At 44.7% G+C, this 22,565-nt stretch overlaps 1 protein-coding gene across 1 annotated transcript in view; it reads right to left on the bottom strand.

Annotated features, from left to right (window-relative positions):
* cdca8 (cell division cycle associated 8) overlaps window positions 1-16,200 on the bottom strand; it is a 141,138-nt gene extending 124,938 nt beyond the window's left edge. The window contains exon 1 of the mRNA XM_055656057.1: window positions 16,009-16,200. Within this exon, the coding sequence (XP_055512032.1) occupies window positions 16,009-16,200 (192 nt within the window). The remainder of the gene's footprint in view (window positions 1-16,008) is intronic.
* Between the last annotated feature and the right edge of the window lie 6,365 nt (window positions 16,201-22,565).

Below are 22,565 nucleotides of genomic sequence, written 5' to 3'. Positions count from 1 at the left end.
CTCTCCTCCAAATGCCTTTAAGCTAACCCCCTCAGTCATTCCAAATGCTACCCTCATCACTCTTCGGTAAAGAGTTTCTTCTCTGGCTTCATTGCACACCAAGAATATTCTTCAGATTTTATACTTTAGAGACACAGCATGGGAACAGGCTATTATGCCCACTGAGTCTGCGCCGAACGGCGATCATCCCGTACATTAGCACTCTCAAAACATTAGGGATAATTTACGATTTTTACCAAAGCCAATTGACCTACAAACCTGCAGGTTTTTGGAGAGTGGGAGAAAACTGGAGAACCTGGGAAAAGGCCAACGTGGTCACAGGAAGAACGTACAAACTACATACAGACAACACCCATAGCCATGATTGAAACTTGGTCTCCAGCACTGTAAGGCAGCAACTCTACCGCTGTGTCACTGTGCCGCCCCTTTGCCCCAGCCTTAAGATCTGCCTGCATGTGTAAGCACCTCTCCTCCTAAGTACTGAACCCTTGTTGTTCTTCTACTGTCAGGAACAAGACTGGAAGATGAATTTGGGAAGTTGCAAGAAAATATTACCCTTGCAAAATTAACTCTCACTGCATGTAGGAAACATCCAGGCAAGCATCTGAAGAACGTACAGGAGTCGGAGAATGGTGACCATCAGGTTCAAGAAAAACCTCTTCCCATCAGGCTCTTGAACACTGCACAACACTAACCTCAACTATGCACTTACCTCAGGACTTTGCAGTTTATTTGCATAGATTTTGTGTTTATTGATTACTTCAATTTTTTTTAAATGACTGTATGTATTATCTGTGTGCCTTATGTTTATAGGTTTATACTGTTACAAGTAAAAATTTTATCGGTACATATGCCAATTAAACACAAGAGGTAGAGTTGCTGCCTTGCAGCGCCAGAGACCCGGGTTCGATCCTGACTACGGGCGCTGTCTGTACAGAGTTTGTATGTTCTCCCCGTGACTGCGTGGGATTTCCCCAGGTGTCTCTGGATTTCCTCTCACACTCCAAAGATGTACAGGTTTGTAGGTTAATTGGCTTTGGTAAAGAGTGTAAATTGTCCCTACTGTCTAGAATAAGTGCTAGTGTATGCTGTATCTCTAAACTAAACACTCTTGAATTGCTAGGACATTAATGGCTTTGGGCCAAACACTGGGACTCCTGGAGATAAGTGCAATGATCAGCAAGGATATGATGGGCTAAAGGGACTGTTTTTATGTTATGATTCTATAATGGAAAACTAAAGAAAGTGGATTGCTGAGAAATACATAATATTAATAGTTGTTTAAGCATGTAAGAGACAAATGCTATTTAACCCCCAAATTGGATGTTTGATTTATGGTTTTTGATTTCCCATCTCCTCATTAGTTCTCCTCATGTTTTCCATTAACTTTGCCATTGACATCGCAACTGTGTACCCCATACCCTGAGTCTTTTTGCGATATTGTTGCTAAACGTTTGAACTCCCCTTCCCACTCCCATACCGACCTTTCTGTCCTGGGCCTCCTCCACTGTCAGAGTGAGGCCACACACAAATTGAAGGAACAGCACATCATATTTTGCTTGGGCAGCGTACAATCCAGCGACATATATATCGTTTTCTCGAACTTCAAATGACCCTTGCATTCCCTCTCTCTCCGTTCCTCTTGCTAATTTCACCGTTTGTATTCCTTCTTTATCACCTCCTCCACAGCCAACAAAGGACCATTGTGGGTTCCACAATGCAGTTGAGTCATCGATGCAGAATCTGCTTTGTTCTGTACCTTCGCATACCTCCAGCGTTCCCCTCCCCGACTCTCAGTCTGATGAACCATGACGAAGGGTCTTGACCTGAAACGTCACCTATTCCTTTTCTCCAGAGATGCTGCTGCCCCGCTGAGTTACTCCAGCATTTTTGTCTACCTTCGATTTTCCAGCATCTGCAGTTCCTTCTTAACCATATAACCATATAACCATATAACAATTACAGCACGGAAACAGGCCATCTCGACCCTTCTAGTCCGTGCCGAACACATAATCTCCCCTAGTCCCATATACCTGCACTCAGACCATAACCCTCCATTCCCTTCCCATCCATATAACTATCCAATTTATTTTTAAATGATAAAAACGAACCTGCCTACACCACCTTCACTGGAAGCTCATTCCACACAGCTACCACTCTCTGAGTAAAGAAGTTCCCCCTCATGTTACCCTTAAACTTCTGTCCCTTAATTCTCAAGTCATGTCCCCTTGTTTGAATCTTCCCTACTCTCAGTGGGAAAAGCTTATCCACGTCAACTCTGTCTATCCCACTCATCATTTTAAAGACCTCTATCAAGCGCCCCCTTAACCTTCTGCTCTCCAAAGAATGAAGCCTTAACTTGTTCAACCTTTCTCTGTAACTTAGTTGCTGAAACCCAGGCAACATTCTAGTAAATCTCCTCTGTACTCTCTCTATTTTGGTGACATCCTTCCTATAATTAGGCGACAAAAATTGTACACCATACTCCAGAATTGGCCTCACCAATGCCTTGTACAATTTTAACATTACATCCCAACTTCTATACTCAATGCTCTGATTTATAAAGGCCAGCACACCAAAAGCTTTCTTTACCACCCTATCTACATGACATTCCACTTTCAGGGAACGGTGCACAGTTATTCCCAGATCCCTCTGATCACCTGCATTCTTCAATTCACTACCATTTACCATGTACGTCCTATTTTGATTTGTCCTGCCAAGATGTAGCACCTCACACTTATCAGCATTAAACTCCATCTGCCATCTTTCAGCCCACTCTTCCAACTGGCATAAATCTCTCTGTAGACTTTGAAAATCTACTTCATTATCCACAACCCCATCTATCTTAGTATCATCTGCATACTTACCAATCCAATTTACCACACCATCATCCAGATCATTGATGTACATGACAAACAGTGGACCCAACACAAATCCCGGTGGCACCCCACAAGTCACTGGCCTCCAACCTGACAAACAACCATCCACCATTACTCTCTGGCATCTCCCATTCAGCCACTGTTGAATCCATCTTGCAACTCCACCATTAATACCCAACAATTGAACCTTCTTAACCAACCTTCCGTGAGGAACCTTGTCAAAGGCCTTACTGAAGTCCATATATACAACATCCACTGCTTTACCCTCATCAATTTCCCGAGTAACCTCGTCAAAAAATTCAAGAAGATTAGTCAAACATGACCTTCCAGGCACAAATCCATGTTGACTGTTCCTAATCAGACCCTGTTTATCCAGATGCTTATATATATTATCTCTAAGTATCCTTTCCATTAATTTGCCCACCACTGACGTCAAACTAACAGGTCTATAATTGCTAGGTTTACTCTTAGACCCCTTTTTAAACAATGGAACAACATGCGCAGTACGCCAATCCTCCGGCACTATTCCCGTTTCTAATGACATTTGAAATATTTCTGTCATAACCCCTGCTATTTCTACACTAACTTCCCTCAATATCCTAGGGAATATCCTGTCCGGACCTGGAGACTTATCCACTTTTTTATTTCTCAAAAGTCTCAGTACTTCCTCTTCTTTGAATCTCATAGTTTCCATAGCTACTCTACTTGTTTCCCTTACCTCACATAATTCAATATCCTTCTCCTTGGTGAATACTGAAGAAAATAAATTGTTCAATATCTCCCCCATCTCTTTTGGCTCTGCAGATAGCTGTCCAGTCTGACTCTCTAATGGACCAATTTTATCCCTCGTTATCCTTTTGCTATTAATATATCTGTAGAAACCCTTTGGATTTACTTTCACCTTACTTGCCAAAGCAACCTCATATCTTCTTTTAGCTTTTCTAATTTCTTTCTTCAGATTCTTTTTACATTCTTTATACTCCTCAAGCACCCCATTTACTCCATGCTGTCTATAATTATTGTAGATCTCACTCTTTTTCCGAACCAAGTGTCCAATTTCCCTTGAAAACCATGGCTCTTTCCAATTTTTACTATTTCCTTTCAACCGAACAGGGACATAAAGATTCTGTACTCTTACAATTTCACCTTTAAATGTCCTCCATTTCTCTTCCACATCTTTCCCATAAACAAACTATCCCAATTTACTCCTTTTAAATCCTTTTGCATCTCCTCAAAGTTAGCCTTTCTCCAATCAAAAATCTCAACCCTAGGTCCAGTTCTGACCCTCTCCATAATTATATTGAAACTAATGGTATTGTGATCACTGGTCCCGAACTGTTCCCCAACGCATTCCTTTGCCACCTGACCCGTCTCATTTCCTAACAGGAGGTCCAGCACTGCCCCTCCTCTAGTAGGTACTTCTATGTATTGTTGCAAAAAACTATCCTGCACACATTTTACAAACTCCAACCCATCCAGCCCATTTACAGAATGTGTTTCCCAGTCTATGTGTAGAAAATTGAAATCTCCCACAATCACTACCTTGTGCTTACTACTAATATCTGCAATCTCCTTACATATTTGCTCTTCCAATTCTCGCTCCCCATTTGGCGGTCTATAATACACCCCTATAAGTGTTGCTACCCCTTTCCCATTTCTCAGTTCCACCCAAATAGCCTCCCTAGACGAGCCCTCTAATCTATCCTGCCAAAGCACTGCTGTAATATCTTCCCTGATAAGCAATGCAACACCTCCACCTCTTGCCCCTCCAATTCTATCACACCTGAAGCAACGAAATCCTGGAATATTTAGTTTCCAATCACAGCCCTCCTGCAACCATGTTTCACTGATCGCCACAACATCATACTTCCAGGTGTTAATCCAGGCTCTAAGTTCATCCACCTGTCTTACAATGCTCCTAGCATTAAAATATACACATTTAAGAAACCCACCCTCTTATTCTCTGTTTATTGTCTTTTTTTTTCTCTCTCCCCTACATTTTGGGTCAGAGTGCTACCATTCTCTGCTTCCTGCCTCACACACTGACTGCTAGCTTTCCCAATTTGAGTCCCTCCCCCCAACCATACTAGCTTAAAGTCTCCCCAGTAGCCTTTGCAAATCTCCCCGCCAGGATATTGGTCCCCCTCGAGTTCAAGTGCAACCCGTCCTTTCTGTACAGGTTGCACCTTCCCCAAAAGAGGTCCCAATGATCCAGAAACTTGAATCCATACCCACTGCATCAGTCCCTCATCCACGCATTTGTCCTCCACCTCGCTCCATTCCTACTCTCACTGTCGCGTGGCACAGGCAGTAATCCTGAGATTGTTACCTTTGCAGTCCGTCTCCTTAACTCTCTACCTAACTCCCTAAATTCTTCTTTCAGGACCTCTTCTCTTTTTTTACCTATGTCGTTGGTACCTATATGTACCACAACCTCAGGCTCCTCTCCCTCGCATTTCAGGATTTCTTGGACACGTTCAGACACATCACTGACCCTGGCACCAAGGAGGCAAACTACCATCTGGGTCTCCTGTCTGCGTCCACAGAATCGCCTATCCGACCCCCTGACTATAGAGTCCCCTATTACAATTGCCCTCCTCTTCTTTTCCTTACCCTTCTGAGCAACAGGACCGGTCTTTGTGCCGGAGGCCCGGCCGCTGTCACTACCCCCAGGTAGGCTGTCTCCCCCACTCTTACTCAAACATGAGTACTTATTTTCAAGGTGTACAGCCACCGGGGTACTCACCAGTCCCTGCCTCTGCCCCTTGCCCTTCCTAACTGACCCAGTTTTCTGTCTCCCGTGGTCTTGGAGTGACCACCTCCCTGTAACTCCTTTCTATGACCTCCTCGCTCTCCCTGAGCAGACAGAGGTCATCGAGCTGCTGCTCCAGGTTCCTAACACGGTCCCTTAGGAGCCCCATCTCGACGCACCTGGCGCAGATGTGGACGTCTGGAGGGCACTCAGGCTCCATGACCTCCCACATCTGACATCCAGAACAGTAAACTGCCCTTGCCCTCATTCTCCCCCTTGTCCGAATACAATAAAGCCTTATACAAGCCAATTAAACAAAGGAATATTACCTTTGACTCTTCATAGACCGCTCCCTTAGCTTGTCACTATGTGGGAAACATTAGTGCTCAGTTAGTAATGATTCAGCTCCCTGACCAACCAGATAAATGCAACATGGCAAAGACAGCGTGGTGTGGACAGGTTTGGAGGGATATAGGCCAAACGCAGGCAAGTGGGACCAGTGTCGATGGGACATGTTGGTCAGTGTGGGCTAGTTGTGCCGAAGAGCCTGTTTCCACGCTGTATCACTCTATGACTCAATGGTGCTAAGATTGGATGTTTCAGAGACTTGGAAGTTGCAAGATGGCACCAGAATGTCGCGACTCTGAATGGTCTTGCAGATGATCAATTGTACTCACATACATTATAATTTGGCTAGCATTCAGAGCAAGTTTGCATCTCAGTATGTTCCAATAATGAAATCATTGACCAAGCCACAATTCTATTGTCATTTCAGTGGAATTCAAGGTCAGTTTAGTTTAGTTTAGACTTCAGCCCACTGAGTTTGCACCGTTCAGTGATCCTCATACACTCACACAACCCTACACACTACAGACAATTTACATTTATACCAAGCCAATTGACCTATAAACCTGCACGTCTTTGTAGTGTGGGCGGATTCCGGAGCACTTGAAGAAAACCGGAGCAGGTCACGGGGAGGACATGCAAACTCCGTACAGACAGCACCCATAGTCAGCATCGAACCTGGGTCTCTGGCGCTGTAACTGTACCACGGTGCTGCACTGCCATGTCATGTTCCGATGCTAATACACTTTAAAATATCTAGAAATGCAGTGTTATAACGTACAAACATTTTGAATAGGCTTTTAAAGAACTAGCATAAGTGCGATGTACTGAACAACCTTCTTTGGCACAGTATGATTACACAAAGCAAATTATTGTCTTCTCTGTGACATTCCTGAGCATGCCCGTCTCCTCACAGCCCTTCTTAAGCCCTGTGTTCAACGATTCCCACTGTGCAAAGCACGGAGAGCAGTCAGGCTGACAGAGGAACCACTCTCCACCCACCCACCTGTGTAAAGACTCAGTGCACGCTGCATTTGTCAGACACCCATGGGATTCTCAAAAGAGCTCTGTAATTGTTGAGGCTCTGATGCAATGCAAAAGGAGCTGTGGAGCTGTCAGACTATCCTGGGTGAACAGATGGTTTTGTGCAATGACGTTTCGCATCAGCAATGAGAGATACAAAAAGTGACAAGTAATAGGAATAACTTGCTCGCTTCATTCTACGAAAGGTAAATCATGTCTGACGAATCTTATAGAATTTTTCGAGGATGTAACTAGTAGTAACGTGGATAGGGGAGAACCAGTGGATGTGGTGTATCTGGACTTCCAGAAGGCTTTCGACAAGGTCCCACATAAGAGATTAATATACAAACTTAAAGCACACGGCATTGGGGGTTCAGTATTGATGTGGTTAGAGAACTGGCTGGCAAACAGGAAGCAAAGAGTAGGAGTAAACGGGTCCTTTTCACAATGGCAGGCAGTGACTAGTGGGGTACCGCAAGGCTCAGTGCTGGGACCCCAGCTATTTCCAATATATATTAATGATCTGGATGAGGGAATTGAAGGAAATATCTCCAAGTTTGCGGATGACACTAAGCTGGGGGGCAGAGTTAGCTGTGAGGAGGATGCTAGGAGACTGCAAGGTGACTTGGATAGGCTGGGTGAGTGGGCAAATGTTTGGCAAATGCAGTATAATGTGGATAAATGTGAGGTTATCCATTTTGGTGGCAAAAACGGGAAAGCAAACTATTATCTAAATGGTGGCCGATTGGAAAAGGGGGAGATGCAGCGAGACCTGGGTGTCATGGTACACCAGTCATTGAAGGTAGGCATGCAGGTGCAGCAGGCAGTAAAGAAAGCAAATGGTATGTTGGCTTTCATAGCAAAAGGATTTGAGTATAGGAGCAGGGAGGTTCTTCTGCAGTTGTACAGGGTCTTGGTGAGACCACACCTGGAGTATTGCGTACAGTTTTGGTCTCCAAATCTGAGGAAGGACATTATTGCCATAGAGGGAGTGCAGAGACGGTTCACCAGACTGATTCCTGGGATGTCAGGACTGTCTTATGAAGAAAGACTGGATAGACTTGGTTTATACTCTCTAGAATTTAGGAGATTGAGCGGGGATCTTATAGAAACTTACAGAATTCTTAAGGGGTTGGACAGGCTAGATGCAGGAAGATTGTTCCCGATGTTGGGGAAGTCCAGGACAAGGGGTCACAGCTTAAGGATAAGGGGGAAATCCTTTAAAACCGAGATGAGGAGAAATTTTTTCACACAGAGAATGGTGAATCTCTGGAACTCTCTGCCACAGAGGGTAGTTGAGGCCAGTTCATTGGCTACATTTAAGAGGGAGTTAGATGTGGCCCTTGTGGCCAAGGGGATCAGAGGGTATGGAGAGAAGGCAGGTACGAGATACTGAGTTGGATGATCAGCCATGATCATATTGAATGGCAGTGCAGGCTCGAAGGGCCGAATGGCCTACTCCTGCACCTAATTTCTATGTTTCTATGTTTCTATTCTCTGAAGTTCTGGTTTCCAACTACCAGCAGCACGGTGGAACAGCGGTCGAGTTGCAGCCTTACAGCGCCAGAGACCCGGGTTCAATCCTGCATATCTTTGGGATGTGGTCTAATTCTGCTGCTATGTCTAATGATCTTATAATCTTGTCTGTACGGAGCTGTCTGTACGGAGCTTGTACATTCTCCCCGTGACCTACCTGGGTTTTCTCCAGGTGCTCCGGTGTCCTCCCACACTCTAAAGACGTGCAGGTTGGTAGGCTAATTGGCTTTTTATAATTGTAAATTGTCCCTAGAGTGTGTAGGATAGTGTAAGTGTGTGACGATCATGGTTGGCGCGGACTCGGCGGGCCAAAGGTCCAGTTTCTGCGCTTTCTAATCACAGGCCAATTGTGGAGGCCAAGTTATTGTGTATTTATTAAACGGAGATTAATAGGTTCTTGATTAGTTATGGCGTCAAATGGTATGGGATGAAGGCAGGAGAATGGGGTTGAGAGAGAAAAATAGATCAGCCATGATTGAATGGAGGAGCAGCCTTAATGGGCCGAATGACCGAATCCTGCTGCTATGTCTCATGATCTCATGATCTTATGATCTTACACTTGGCCTCATGAATCTAATTATCACCACTAATAACATTGTTGTACCTGCATAATATTGTAGTGTGGCGGCTCCCAAGGGTCGTGTCATCATACTGTCGAACCCCTCGGCACAGGAGTGGTTCAGTCCGGAGGCGGCCCTTAGCCAGAGGGTTTAAAGGCAGGGGTTTGGGTGCCATCTTTCTCTTGTTTGGTCTTCCCTACAACCGGGAGGAACATAATTAAAGGTGCCTCTCACAACACTGGACTTCGTGCTTCCTTTTGAGACCCATGCACCACAGTAGTAGAATTATCTTCCAAATGTAGAGTTAAAGAATAATAACGACATACAACATGGAAATAAACACTTTGGCCCATTGAGTCAATATCCATCGTCAACCTCCCATCTACATTAAACCAATATTCATTTTTTTTTTTTTAATTCTGCCCACACTCTGATCAACTCTTCTCTTGATTTTATCATCTAACTTAACACTGGGAACGATTCACTTGCTAATCTGCATATCTTTGGGATGTGGAAAAAAACTGGAGCACTTGGAGGAAACCTATAGAGTCACAGAGAGATCATGCAGACGTGGACAGCACCCATGGCCAGGAGTGAACTCGGGTCCGTGGCGCAGTGAGGCAGCAGCTCTACACTCCACGCCATTGACCCCTTCTCTCCAAACATTCAAAGGTGGTGAACGGAAGAGTCCTGTTTTTAATAAAGGCAAGATAAGATGACGAAAGGCCAAAATCCCCTTCAGGATGTGTTGATATTGAGGTTAAAGTCATAGTTTTACAGCGTGGAAACAGGCCCTTCGGCCCAACCTGCCCACACCGGCCAACAGCCCCAGCTACACTAGTCCCACTTGCCTGCATTTGGCCAGTATCTTTCTAAACCTATTCTATCCATGTACCTGTCTAAATGTTTCTTAAATGGTGCGATAGTACCTGCCTTAACTACCTCTTCCGGCAAATCGTTCCATACACCCACCGCCCTTTGCGTGAAAAAGTTACCTCTCAGATTCCTATTTAAACCCCTCTCCCAGTGAACGAGGTAATTCACGAGTTTTCCCGAGTTTTCCCCCCGTTTCGAGCTCGGAAAATGTCCATAGCGGGTCCGTAGGAGTTCGTACATGTCTCATAGCGGCTCGTAATGGTCAACTATGAGTAAAAAGTAACAATTTTTTTACTTGAGGACATTTTTAACGAAAAAACGTAATTCACGAGTTTACCGGATGTCCTGAGTACCTACCACTACGAGACATCCACGAACTCCCACGGACCCGCTACGGACATTCTCTGAGTTTGAATCAGGGGAAAACTCGGGAGAACTCGTGAATTACCTCCTACAGTGGGACAGGGGCTTAAATCTTTCCTGCTTCACCTTACAGTATGTCCTCTGATTCCCTTACTCTGGGCAAGAGACTCTGTGTGTCTGTGTGTCTGCTTCAAGAGTCAAGAGTCAAGTGAAGAGTCCAGAGTGTTTAATTTTTATATGAACTGACAATGGAACAATGACATTTTTATTTACACCAGCAGATCAGGCGTTTAAATGTAATTCACACAGGCAAATAAAAGAATCAAAACAATTCAATAAATGAATAACAGTAATACTAGCGCAAAAACTACGTTGTACACCCAAAGACAGTCCATAGGAGTTCATAGTTGCTGAGATTAGTGTTGTGTGGGCTTCATGAGATGGATGGTTGCTGGAAAGAAGCTATTCTTGACCCTGGTGGTTATGGTTCTCAGACTCCTGTACCTTCTTCCTGATGGTAGGAGTGAAATGAGTGCATGGCCAGGGTGGGATGGGCCTGAGGCTGGCTGATGCCTCTTCTCGATCCCTTCGTAAGTGGGGAGGTCAGTACTTTGACAACACATGCATTGGCAACCTCTACAGGTAGAGGCTGGGAATCACAATGCACTGGTTCCAAATATGAATATTAACAAAAAGCTCTCTCCAACCAAGATGTCAGTTCAGCCTTGAAGAGGTAGATCAGAGTCTAATTCTTGAATTACTACCATGAATTGTCTCCAAACTGATAAAGATGCTGATTCATTTGGGGAACAGCTTCTAGAGTCAATTATACTTATTTGTTGGATTTATTTCTGGAGGTTTTGAAATTTTAATAATGAAGGCAGCAAGAATCTCCAGAGTCATTATGCTAAAATAAATTATTTTACTTTATTTCATTAAAGAAAGATTTCCACCCATAGGCAAATTCACTGCCACAGACTTCTCATAAGGCCCATTTGACATGCTGAAACAGCTAAAATATCCGAGACAGGAGGAAACAAAATTACATAATTTTGCTATTAGTTATTATGATGAGCTCCATTGAATTGTTAATGCCATAAAAATGTTGATTTGTGGGACATGCATCTTTAAGAGAGTTATTTCTCATTATTTGTCAAGCAGTTATTTCTTCACGCTGTTTGAACAGAGAAATTAAGGTTAAAAGGGAAAATGCACCAAAGTTAGTTGCAACAAAACCAAACCATTTTGCTTGGTTTTGACGCTGAACTCTCATGCCAATGCTTTAGTGAAAATTTGTGTCCTGTTATTAACGTCATCCCTCAATGGCTGTGTCATTTTTGGTACTGGAAGACATCCATGCCAGTAGACTGTACCCCAATTACAGTCCTCCGTACACTCAAGGAATTAAGAAAACCATCTTAAGATTACTTTCATGAGAGAGGAACTCATTAACATCAGACTATCGGCTCCTCCAAACATTGTTTGGGATTTCTCTCACTCGCTGGATTATTTGGACACACTCGTCGGCGGGGCTGTGGCTGCGTTCAAGGCTCTGAGATGGAAGAGGACCAGTGGGAAGTGCTCTGGAGCACTCACCCGACTCCGACGACGAGAATTATGCACACCGCTCCCGAATATATTCCTTGTAAATCTACGTTCTCTCAACAGCAAAGTGGACGAACTGAAACTCCTGTGCCAAACAAACAAAGACTTCTCTCGAGCTGCAGCCCTGTGCTTCACTGAGACCTGGCTGTGTGAGTTGACCCCGGACAATGCGCTGCAACTGGCTGACTTTCAACTACATGGAGCGGACCGCAAAGTGGAAGCAGCGGGGAAATTAAGAAGCGGTGGAATATGCATCGTCAAATTCATTGTATGTATACATACTTGGCTAATAAATCTATGCTGATTCACTGTGCACTCAAGGAGTTAAGAAAAACCATTGCCTCATCGAAGAAAGGTTTGCCATCAAAAAAGCTAATGCCCGAATGGTGTTAGTTTGAGTTTCTCATACAGTTTTAGGGGTCATTTGGTTGAATGGAGTTCTTCAACGAGGATGTTTAAAATCATAAAAATATATATTTTTCCTATAAACTTGATTTGGCCAAATTACACATGTATCTGGGAAATGGTAGAGGCACTTCTAAATGCATTTCCTTAAAACTATAACCAGGGTAATACTATACCTGCAGTTAAGGCAGAAAACATCCAAGAAACTATCTTATAAAATTGAAACTAGGTGATTCCTTGAAGGGAGGCCAATTTGGCTGTTGTGTATGAAACTCTAGATCAAAAATTACTTTTGGCTAACTAACTGGTTTCTAATGATGGCATCTCTATCAATTGAAATAAATATTCACCATGTTTCTCAAGATATTGTGCAAACAGAAATATCATACTACAAAGCACAAAGTACTGGAGTGACTCAGCAGGTCGGGCAGCATCTGTGTTGAGATATGCAAAGGCAACTGGCGGGGCCAGCTGTTATCAGGCAACTGAACCGTCCTCTCACCAACCGACCTCCCATCTACCTCATTGGAAACCTTCGAACTATCTTTAATAGTAAGATTAAACGAGAACTTACCAGTTTGAAGTTTGATCTTTATTTTGAGAGGGAGGGAGGATGAGGAGTTACGATGAGGGATTACGTGAAGAAGGCCCGTTCAGCCGCACGTGCGTCAATCTACAAAGCAGCGGTGTGAAATCATAGATAATAATAGTGACTGAAGTATGATAGTAAGATGAAAGAAGACTAGAACTACCAGATGATCTTAATGAGGGCTGGGAGCGGAGGGCACGTAATCCCTCATCGTAACTGCTCATAAAATAAAGAAAAATTTATTTATTCAGAACATAAAATAAATTGAGAAATGTATTTATTCAGTTTATTTATTCATGTGTGTATATATTTATATCATGGTATATGGCACATTTATCTGTTTTGTAGTAAATGCCTACTATTTTCTGTGTGCTTAAGCAAAGCAAGAATTTCATTGTCCTATACAGGGACACATGACAATAAACTCACTTGAACTTGAACTTGAAATACCTCTGGTCTGGCAACGGATTATTATAACATGTTTGAAATATTGTTTGTTTGACCACACTACAGCCGTTAGGATGTGGTCCAGCGGAACGCAATTAACCCTTGCTGCTCCTGTTATAGCAGCCCTGGTGGAGCAAGATCCGGATCAGTATCTACCCCTGCATATCTCAACTCCGTTTTAACACCTGACAAGATCTGAGCAGATAGGTTCTTATAACGTCTTTTGTAACTAACAATCATAGTTAGCTCAGAGTCTCAAAGGCTCTTGGTGACCTTGACGTATTGTTGTATATGTGTGTCCCCACATAACGAAAAATCAATAACAAACTATTTTGAGACCTGACACCCCTACTGCTCTACTTAAATTAATTATAGCATAAAATACTATGCATATATTTGCAGATGTAATCATCCTCTCCTGTCACAATAATGTAGCGAGTGACCTTTTGCGCTAACCAGCGCCAGGAGGATAACTACCTAATGAGGTCCGATCAAAGCTAAGAATGTAGCTGGAACCCCCTGGTTAAAATAGTGTTACACAATGTCAATCTCCCATACTGCATTGTACTTGACCTGGGAAACCAGTGTAACAGATATCCTTTACTAACTCGATATCCGAGGTGAACCCAACAACTTGGACCTCGTTAGCTGCAGTAAGTCTGATGGAAAGCCCCTTGGCACAGTTAATGACCCTATAATTCAATATTGTCAAAGACCATTTAAATGAACTGCAGTAACTCAGAATCTGTACCATTTTAAATCTAACATGAGCATTAAACAAACGCTTCCCATCTGAAGCAGCAAAGTACCACTTTTTGGTACCATTCCACCACTGTGACACGAAAATAGGCGTGACAACCCAAGCCGTAAGCAGTCTATTGAGAATCTGTAGAACATATATTAATTTTATCATGCAACAGCTGATCTCTCATGCCACAGGCTGAACCAGCAAGTTACGTTTAAAATAACCATACAATGTTGCATTATTATTATTCCCGACAAATCGGGACTAAAACTGCATAGGCCAATTCCACAGCTGGAACCTAAAGCGGGCTCTTGATGACTCTATTCCAAGACCCGACTCATAAAGCAAATTGTAGGAAGACATAAAAGACCATTCCTCATGCTTGTAGCGAGAATGTATCTTTCGCCACTGTTATGCCACATATTTTTGCAACCTTTAATTAGCATGAAAACAATACACCTATATTTGGTGTTGCATTAAATCAGAATTTCATAAATACTGCGTGGTCCAACACCCATTCTTTGTTGCCATTGATCTGTACTTAATGATACTCCAGTGGCAAATTAGATTATGGACCTTTTACAGGATCTTTTCCCTGATTGCACCCTCGTGCTTATCATCTGCCACATCTTAGTGTATCAACATGAAGTTGAGCATGCACCTATGCATATTCACTCAATCACTCTTTACCCCATAAATGTACTTAGGGTTGATACCAATACTGAAGAGTTAATAACTCATTGCAAATCTCCTGCACCTCCAACTAGAGGTGACATTTGCATGTTCCCACCTTAAGCCATAGCATCTTTTTTGCAATATAATGACATATTTATTGATCAACTACTGGAGCAATGCTGAATACTGTTTGTCCATCATAGTGGCTTTATTAGCTTCAGCTGGCAATAGCAAGTTGTATTATCAATGACCTTCATGACCCTTATTGTTTGTCATTAAGCATGCTGTCAGTTCTCCCACTTGCACAGCTGCATCACATCTATTACATTGCCAGTTAGTCTAATGAATAGGAACTCCTTTATACCACAAGGCTGTTCCAGGTTTCTATTGATTCCAATCTGTTGCCCAGGGCAGAGTCACAGGCCAACTATCCATTTGAAAACAACCTAATGTACTGGATAGGAGAGAACAATTCCTCAATTAGCATGAGACTGAGTGGATTTTAGCCAAATACAGCATCAAAATATAATCCAGACAATACATCACAAGTGTTTTTGAACTCTGAATAGCCCTTTGAATGATTTATTGTTATCATACTGTTTACATTTCCTCATCATAACAATGCCTCCAAATATCTCTGATGATCATTGTACATGGAAAACCCTATGAAATCAGTTTGATCACCCTTCTTTCATAATGAACAGGCCACACCTGCCATCATTTCGAGTCTGCCTTGAACGGCAACTCTGGCCCGATTACTGATAATTCTCACATGTCCCAAGACAACTCTTGCCATAATTCTGACCTTGCCTTGAAAGACAATTCCCCATATCTCTGAGCCTGTCTCGAAGGCAACCTGGCTAAAATACTGGACCTGGTTCAACACTCTTCTGGCCAAATTCCAACCTTCTTGGAATATTAGTATTGTCCAGTTTACCTCGTTAAAATGCCTCTGAGTAGATGACAATGTCTCAATCATTTGTGTATTGCACAATCAATTGTAAATCTTACTAACTTGTTCGTGGTCACTTAGTTGTAGAGTACTCTGGTCAGCTTTAATGCTGCTACCAGCTTCAGTGAACCGCTTACTGCCGATGAAGCCGTGGGGTGCGTTTTCCCCTAACTATGAATCCTTACTCGTCATTGGCCTAATTGGTCCAACAGTTTATGCTTTGTCCTTTAGGTTTTGCCTGTGGAATAGGTCTTACCTGAATAGAAGATTCGGCGGGTGGCTGTAACGTCCCCTGATAGCGGTTCACTGCATAATGTTGGGATGGCAACCTTCCTGCCAGGAATCGTACCTCCGACACGTGCCCTTCATCCCTTGAGGTATGCTCCATGCTTATACCCTCAGCCTCGGCATCAGATTTACACTGACCCGGCATGTTCTCCTCTTCCATAAGGGAGACATTAAGCAGCCCTACTACAAGGCACTGCTGGCGCAGCCTCTCCAACAGGCCCAACCTTCAGGGTCAGAAAATGCCCCGGTAAGCTCACCTCCTCCATGAGGGAGACATTATGCAGCCCTTCTACAGGCGCTGCTGCCATGCATTAAGCAGCCCTATAACAAGGCACTGCTGGCGCGGCCTAGAGCAATAGGCCGGCACTGCCATAGACCCGGCACCCCTATTATGCAGCCCTGTTACAAGGCGCTGCTGGCACGGACTCTCTCATCTACCCAACACTGCCATAGACTCAGTATCCCCTTTAAGCAGCCCTGCTGCTGGTGTGGACTTTCCCATAGTCCCCCACTGACACAACTCCTGATGTTAGGATGTGTGTAGCTTGAGCCTCCTCTCAATAAGGCTCCATCCTGGTCAATCTCCACATTTTCCATTTTACCGGAAGGGAGCCTTCCTGGCACCAGGACTGACCACTTGGGTCGGTTTACCCCATCTCTTGGGGACCTCTTCGTTCTGGGCACTGCATTGCTGGTGGATTTCCCCTCCCCCAGGAATCCCAGCACCCAATTATATATATATATTACCGGAGGGAAAACCCCTACCGGCACCAGGGCTGACCGTTCTGGTTGGTTTAACCCCTTTCCTGGGGACACCATGCAGTCTGAAAGCCACATAACTACTGGATTCCCCTACCCTGGAACCCCAGCCTCTATATGTGTATCGGGGAAAATCATCCCGACACCCAACATCTATATTTATATCCGAGGGAAACTCCTCCCGACACCCGGCATCTATATTTATATCGGGGAAAATCCTCGCGTCACCCATCTACTGGAGGTCCCCTCCCCGGGAACCCCAGCATTTATATTTATCTCGGAGGGAAGGCCCTCCTGGCACCTGGCCTACTGGAGGTCCCCTCCCCGGGAACCCCAGCGTCTCTGTGCCTATCGAAGGGAAAAGCCCTCCCGGCACCCGGAGCGCCTAGAAGTCACTGGCCACCCGTCAGCGACCGACTTCCACGACACCCGACAACCCAGCTACCCACTCTTGGCGGCAAGAACCGGGGTTTCCCCACAGCCCAAAGCTGGTTCCCTCGTCTGGCCTCGCGAATCCTCCGGCAGGAAGCCTCTGGAACAAGAGGTTCCTGCAGGGAATAAAGCAGGTAAGAAAACCAAGCTTACCTGAGTTTAACTTTTACCGCGTGGGAGACGCTCCTGCTGCTCCAAGCGGCCGCCTGCACCAATGCGTCTGACGTAATGACGCACGTGCGGCTGAACGGGCCATCTTCACATAGTCACTCACGTTTTCACTGGACTTTATCTTGCACTAAAGGTTATACCCGCTATCTTGTATCTGTACACTGTAGATGGCTTGATTGTAATTATGTAGTCTTTTCGCTGACTGGGTAACATGTAACAAAAAAGCAATTCACTGTATGGAATATGCTGCCGGTGGAGGTAGTTGAGGCAGGTTCTATCACGATGTTTAACAAACATTTGGACAAGTACGTGGATAAGACAAGTTTAGAGGAATATGGGCTTAACGGAGGCAGGTGAGACAATTGTGGAAGGAACATGTTGGTCGGTGTGGGCAAGTTGGACCAAACTGTTTGCACACTGTATGACTCAATGACCACTCGCGACCCTCGGGACTCCGGCAGGAAGCCTCTGGAACAAGAATTCCTGCAGGGAATAAAGCAGGAAGAAAACCAAGCTTACCTGAGTTTAACTTTTACCACGCTGGAGACGCTCCTGCTGCTCCAAGCGGCCGCCTGCACCAATATGTCTGACGTAATGACGCACGTGCGGCTGAACGGGCCTTCTTCACGTAGTCACTCACGTTTTCACTGGACTTTATCTTGCACTAAAGGTTATACCCGCTATCTTGTATCTGTACACTGTAGATGGCTTGATTGTAATTATGTATAGTCTTTTCGCTGACTGGGTAACATGCAACAAAAAAGCAATTCACTGTATGGAATGTGCTGCCGGTGGAGGTAGTTGAGGCAGGTTCTATCACGATGTTTAACAAACATTTGGACAAGTACGTGGATAAGACAAGTTTAGAGGAATATGGGCTTAACGGAGGCAGGTGAGACAATTGTGGAAGGAACATGTTGGTCGGTGTGGGCAAGTTGGACCAAAGGGCCTGTTTGCACACTGTATGACTCAATGACCACTCCTCAGACCGACGGGAATAGAGGGGGAGAAAGCTGAAGAGAGATGGGAGATGGGAAAACGCTTCCCTACTCCAATCCATCTGAAAACAGGTCCTGAACTGAAATGTCACCCACCTATGCCACTATCACTTGCCAAGCTTTATCCCTTCTCTACCTCTTTTCTAGCCTTCTCCCCCCATGACAAAAAGCCTGAAGAAGGGCCCTAACCTGAAACGTCGCCTGTCCTTGCCCTCCACAGATGCTGCCTGAGCCGCAGATTTCCTCCGCACTTTGTTGCTTTGCTCAAGATTCCAGCATCTGCAGTTCCTTGCATCTCCACTGTTCCTCAGAAAGTTACCACAGCCATCTCTGAATTGGAAAGCTGTAGGCACTGGAAGCATAAGTACAATTGGGGCAATAGATTTGGACAGCTTTTGAGATGCTTGAGTCAGACACTGAGTAAAGGAAGTCGTTTACGATTAAACACACCACTCTCTTCAATGTGTCTGCATTGCCTTGGGCCATCTGAGGAAAAGAGTGTTTGAAGTTCAAACATGGCACAGGGCTCAAGTGTGAGGCAGCTACTGAAACCTCTGCTTCCAGTATGCTTCTGACACATAGAACATGGTACAACACAGGAACAGGCCCTTCAGCCAAATGTCTGTGCCGAACATGATGCCAAAACCAACTCTTATCTCCATATCCCTCCATTCCCTGCGTTTCCGTGCCTACCAAAAATCCTCTTAAATGCCACTATCGTATCTGCCTGAACCACCACCCCCCAGCAGCCCTCATCATTCTCTGTGTAAACAAACTTGCCCTACACATCTCCATTAAACTTTGCCCCTCTCCCCTGAATGTTCTGCCATCTAGTATTTGATATTTCCACCCTGAGAAAAAAGTTCTGATTGTCTTCCCTATGAAACCTCATAAAGCATTCCTTTCCAAAAGAAAACTTGAATTTTGATTTAAGTATTTAGGGCGACACAATGGTAGAGTTGCTGCCTTACTGCGCCAGTGACCCGGGTTTGATCCCGACTACAGGTGCTGTCTGTACGGAGTTTGTACGTTTTCCTCATGACCTGCGTGCGTTTTCTCCGAGGTCTTCTCTTTCCTCGCACACGTCAAAGATGTACAGGTTTCTAGATTAATTGGCTTGATATAAAAGTAAAATTGTCCCCAGTGGGTGTAGGATAGTGTTAATGTGCGGAGATCGATGGTCGGCGCGGACTCGTTGGGCCGAATGTCCTGTTTCTGCGTTGTATCTCTAAACTAAGCTAAACAATAAAAAGTAGCCCATGGTAATGAATTAACTATATGACACCTCAGAACTACCATCTCTCTTGCGTCACCTACTTCCTTCAAGTCGGGATATGACCGGCAAGGTAAGCGTTCTCTCCCAGTCCAACATCCCCATAGTCGACGCTCTAATTCCGCTCAGCCATTACGGTGTCGAACACCAGACTCTCAATGTGGACACCCTCCTCCAAACTCCATCACAGCAAGAGATTGCAAGGAGGAGAGATGACACGCTTTGATGGTGTTCTCAACGCTTATAGGCGAAAATGTGCATCATCCCCACCAACTAATGGGAAACTCTGGGTCCCGATCACTCAAAATAGAGAAGGGACATTGGGGAAAATACTAAAAATGGCATGGTGACGCAGCAGTAGAGTTGCTGCCTACAGCGTCAGAGACCCAGGATCGATCCTGACTACGGGTGCTGTCTGTACGGAGTCTGTACGTTCTCCCCAGGAACGCGTGGGTTTTCGCCTGGTGCTCCGGCACTCCAAAGACGTACAGGTTTGTAGGTTAATTGGCTTCGGTCAACGTTGTAAATTGTCCTTGGTGTGTAGAATTGTGCTAGTGCGTGAGGATCGCTGGTCAGCACGGACTTGATGGGCCGAAGGGCCTATTTATGTGCTGTATCTCTAAACTACACTAAACGTAAACGTTGAGGCTATATGCCAGGAGCATGTGGAAGCCCAGTGGGGCCACCCCACCTCTCCGACTATCCATCTCTTCTATATATCAAATATCTTCCATCCTACTGGAAGAGTCTGTAGATCCCACAATGTCTTTCTCAGCTACATCAGAACCCACCAAAACCCAAGATAGTCAAACATTCATACAGCACGGAAACAGGCCCTTTGGCTCAACTTATCCATGCTGAGCAACATGCCCCATCTAAACTAGAGCCTGGATTTGGCTCATATCCCCCAAAGCCTGTCCTATCCATGCACCTGACTACCTAAGAGGAAAAGAGGGTTCTCCCTGTACTTTGCCTGACGGTGCTCTTGCCTCTCAGTAATGTAACGGCACCGTTCTGCAAAATCCTTCGCTGTATCCATAGTTACTGTTAAAAATGTCATTCATTGCGAATAGGGTGACAGGACTCACCCACCATTTTAATGCCAAAGTTTGAATTAATACGGTTGGAAACTCAGCAGATTACGGAGCGGTGTCATTGAGTGTTTGTAGTTTGAGTTGCCGTCAAGCTGCAGACGTAACACAGATAGCATGCGCCCGGTCTGAAACCCTTCTGTTGCTTGCCTGAGATTCTGTGCAACGTGAGCTATGGGTTACAGGTTACGTTGGCATTTATTTTTGCACAAAAGCAGCTGTCACTTTCAGTGAGCTGCTTTACTGAATTAATGAAAGTCTGGCTTAAGATGGTAGATACAGATTAATGGAATTTAAATCAGAAAGAGGACAAGTAGGCGACTAAAGTTTAGCTTAGTTTGCAAGGAAACAGGCCCTTCGGCCCATCGAGTCCGTGCCAACCAATGATATCCACACATTAATGCTATCCTACACGCACTAGGGACAATTTACACGTACACCAAGCCAATTAACCTACAAACCTGTATGTCTTTGGAGTGTGGGTGGAAACTGAAGATCATGGAGAAAACTCACGCGGTCACGAGGAGGACGTACAAACTCCGTACAGACAGCACCCGTAGTCGGGATTGAACCTGGGTCTCCGGGGCTGTAAGGCAGCAACTCTACCACTGCACCACCGGGCCACCTGGTTTAGTTTCGTTTAGAGGTATTGCCCTTGGACCCACCAACCCACCAACTATTCATCACCCATTCTCACTAAATCTATATTATCCCACTTTCTCCTCCACTCCCTACATGTTAGGGGAATTGTTTTATCGCAGAGGCGAATTAACCTACAAACCGGCACTTCTTTGGGATGTTCAGGGAAGCGGAGGAAACCCATGCAGTTACAGGGAGAACGTGCAAACTATACACAGACAGCACCGGAGGTCAGTATCGAACCTGGGTCTCTGGCGCTTTGAGGCAGTGGCTCTACCAGCTGTGCCACTGTGCTGCCTTTCAGATGTTGTGCATTTCAGATCATTTTGTACATTCCATACATGGCTGGTCTCAAAGATATCTCTAGCTTGTAAGAGGTTCTTGCATTGACACGCTCACTTAGATATGCTTCATCGCTTGCAAGAGCTTCCCTACCTCACCCGCAAGACTGACCAACTCACTGTGCCCAATGGGGGAGATCACCAACTGCGAGGCTCTGGAGGGCGGCTCTTGAATTGTTGCCTTTACAGCGCCAGAGACCCGGGTTCAATCCTGACTATGAGTGCTTTCTGGGTGAAGTTTGTACGTTCTCCCTGTGACCAAGTGAGTTTCCTCCGGGTGCTCTCGTTTCCTCCCACATCTCAAAGACGTGCGGACTTGGTTGGTTAATTTACCTCTGTGAGTAGTGTAGGGGAGTGGATGCAAGTAGGATAAGAATGGAACTAGTGTGAACGGGTGATCGATGGTCAGCACTGTCTTGCTGGGCCATAGGTCCTGTTTCCACGCTGTATCTTAAAATCACATTAAATTCAATTGCAAAAAAATGACTAGTTAGGAAAGCATAAAATGCAGCGGGTTGATTAAATGATGAGCAAATCTGCCAAGTATTGTCCATAAAAATTGCAGTCCATCCATTTGGTTTAGCTGGCCTTGAGTTGAGATAGTTTGTCGCTAAAAATAAGCAACGCTGCATCGGTTTAAAAGACTTTGCAATCTCACACTGAGGAAAAATGTCAATTGTTGCGTTATTCGGCATTGACAGCACAGGGTGATGGATGGGAAAAGATACTGAAACAATCACTTTCTGTCACCAGTTGTTGAGAGAGCTGTCTTCTTCATGAATCCTTCCCAAGGGCATTATATTTGGAAGTTGCAGAATTGC

Source organism: Leucoraja erinacea, chromosome 26 (genome assembly GCF_028641065.1).
Source record: "Leucoraja erinacea ecotype New England chromosome 26, Leri_hhj_1, whole genome shotgun sequence".
Taxonomy (NCBI): domain Eukaryota; kingdom Metazoa; phylum Chordata; class Chondrichthyes; order Rajiformes; family Rajidae; genus Leucoraja; species Leucoraja erinaceus.
This window is presented reverse-complemented; position numbering and strand designations above follow the sequence as displayed.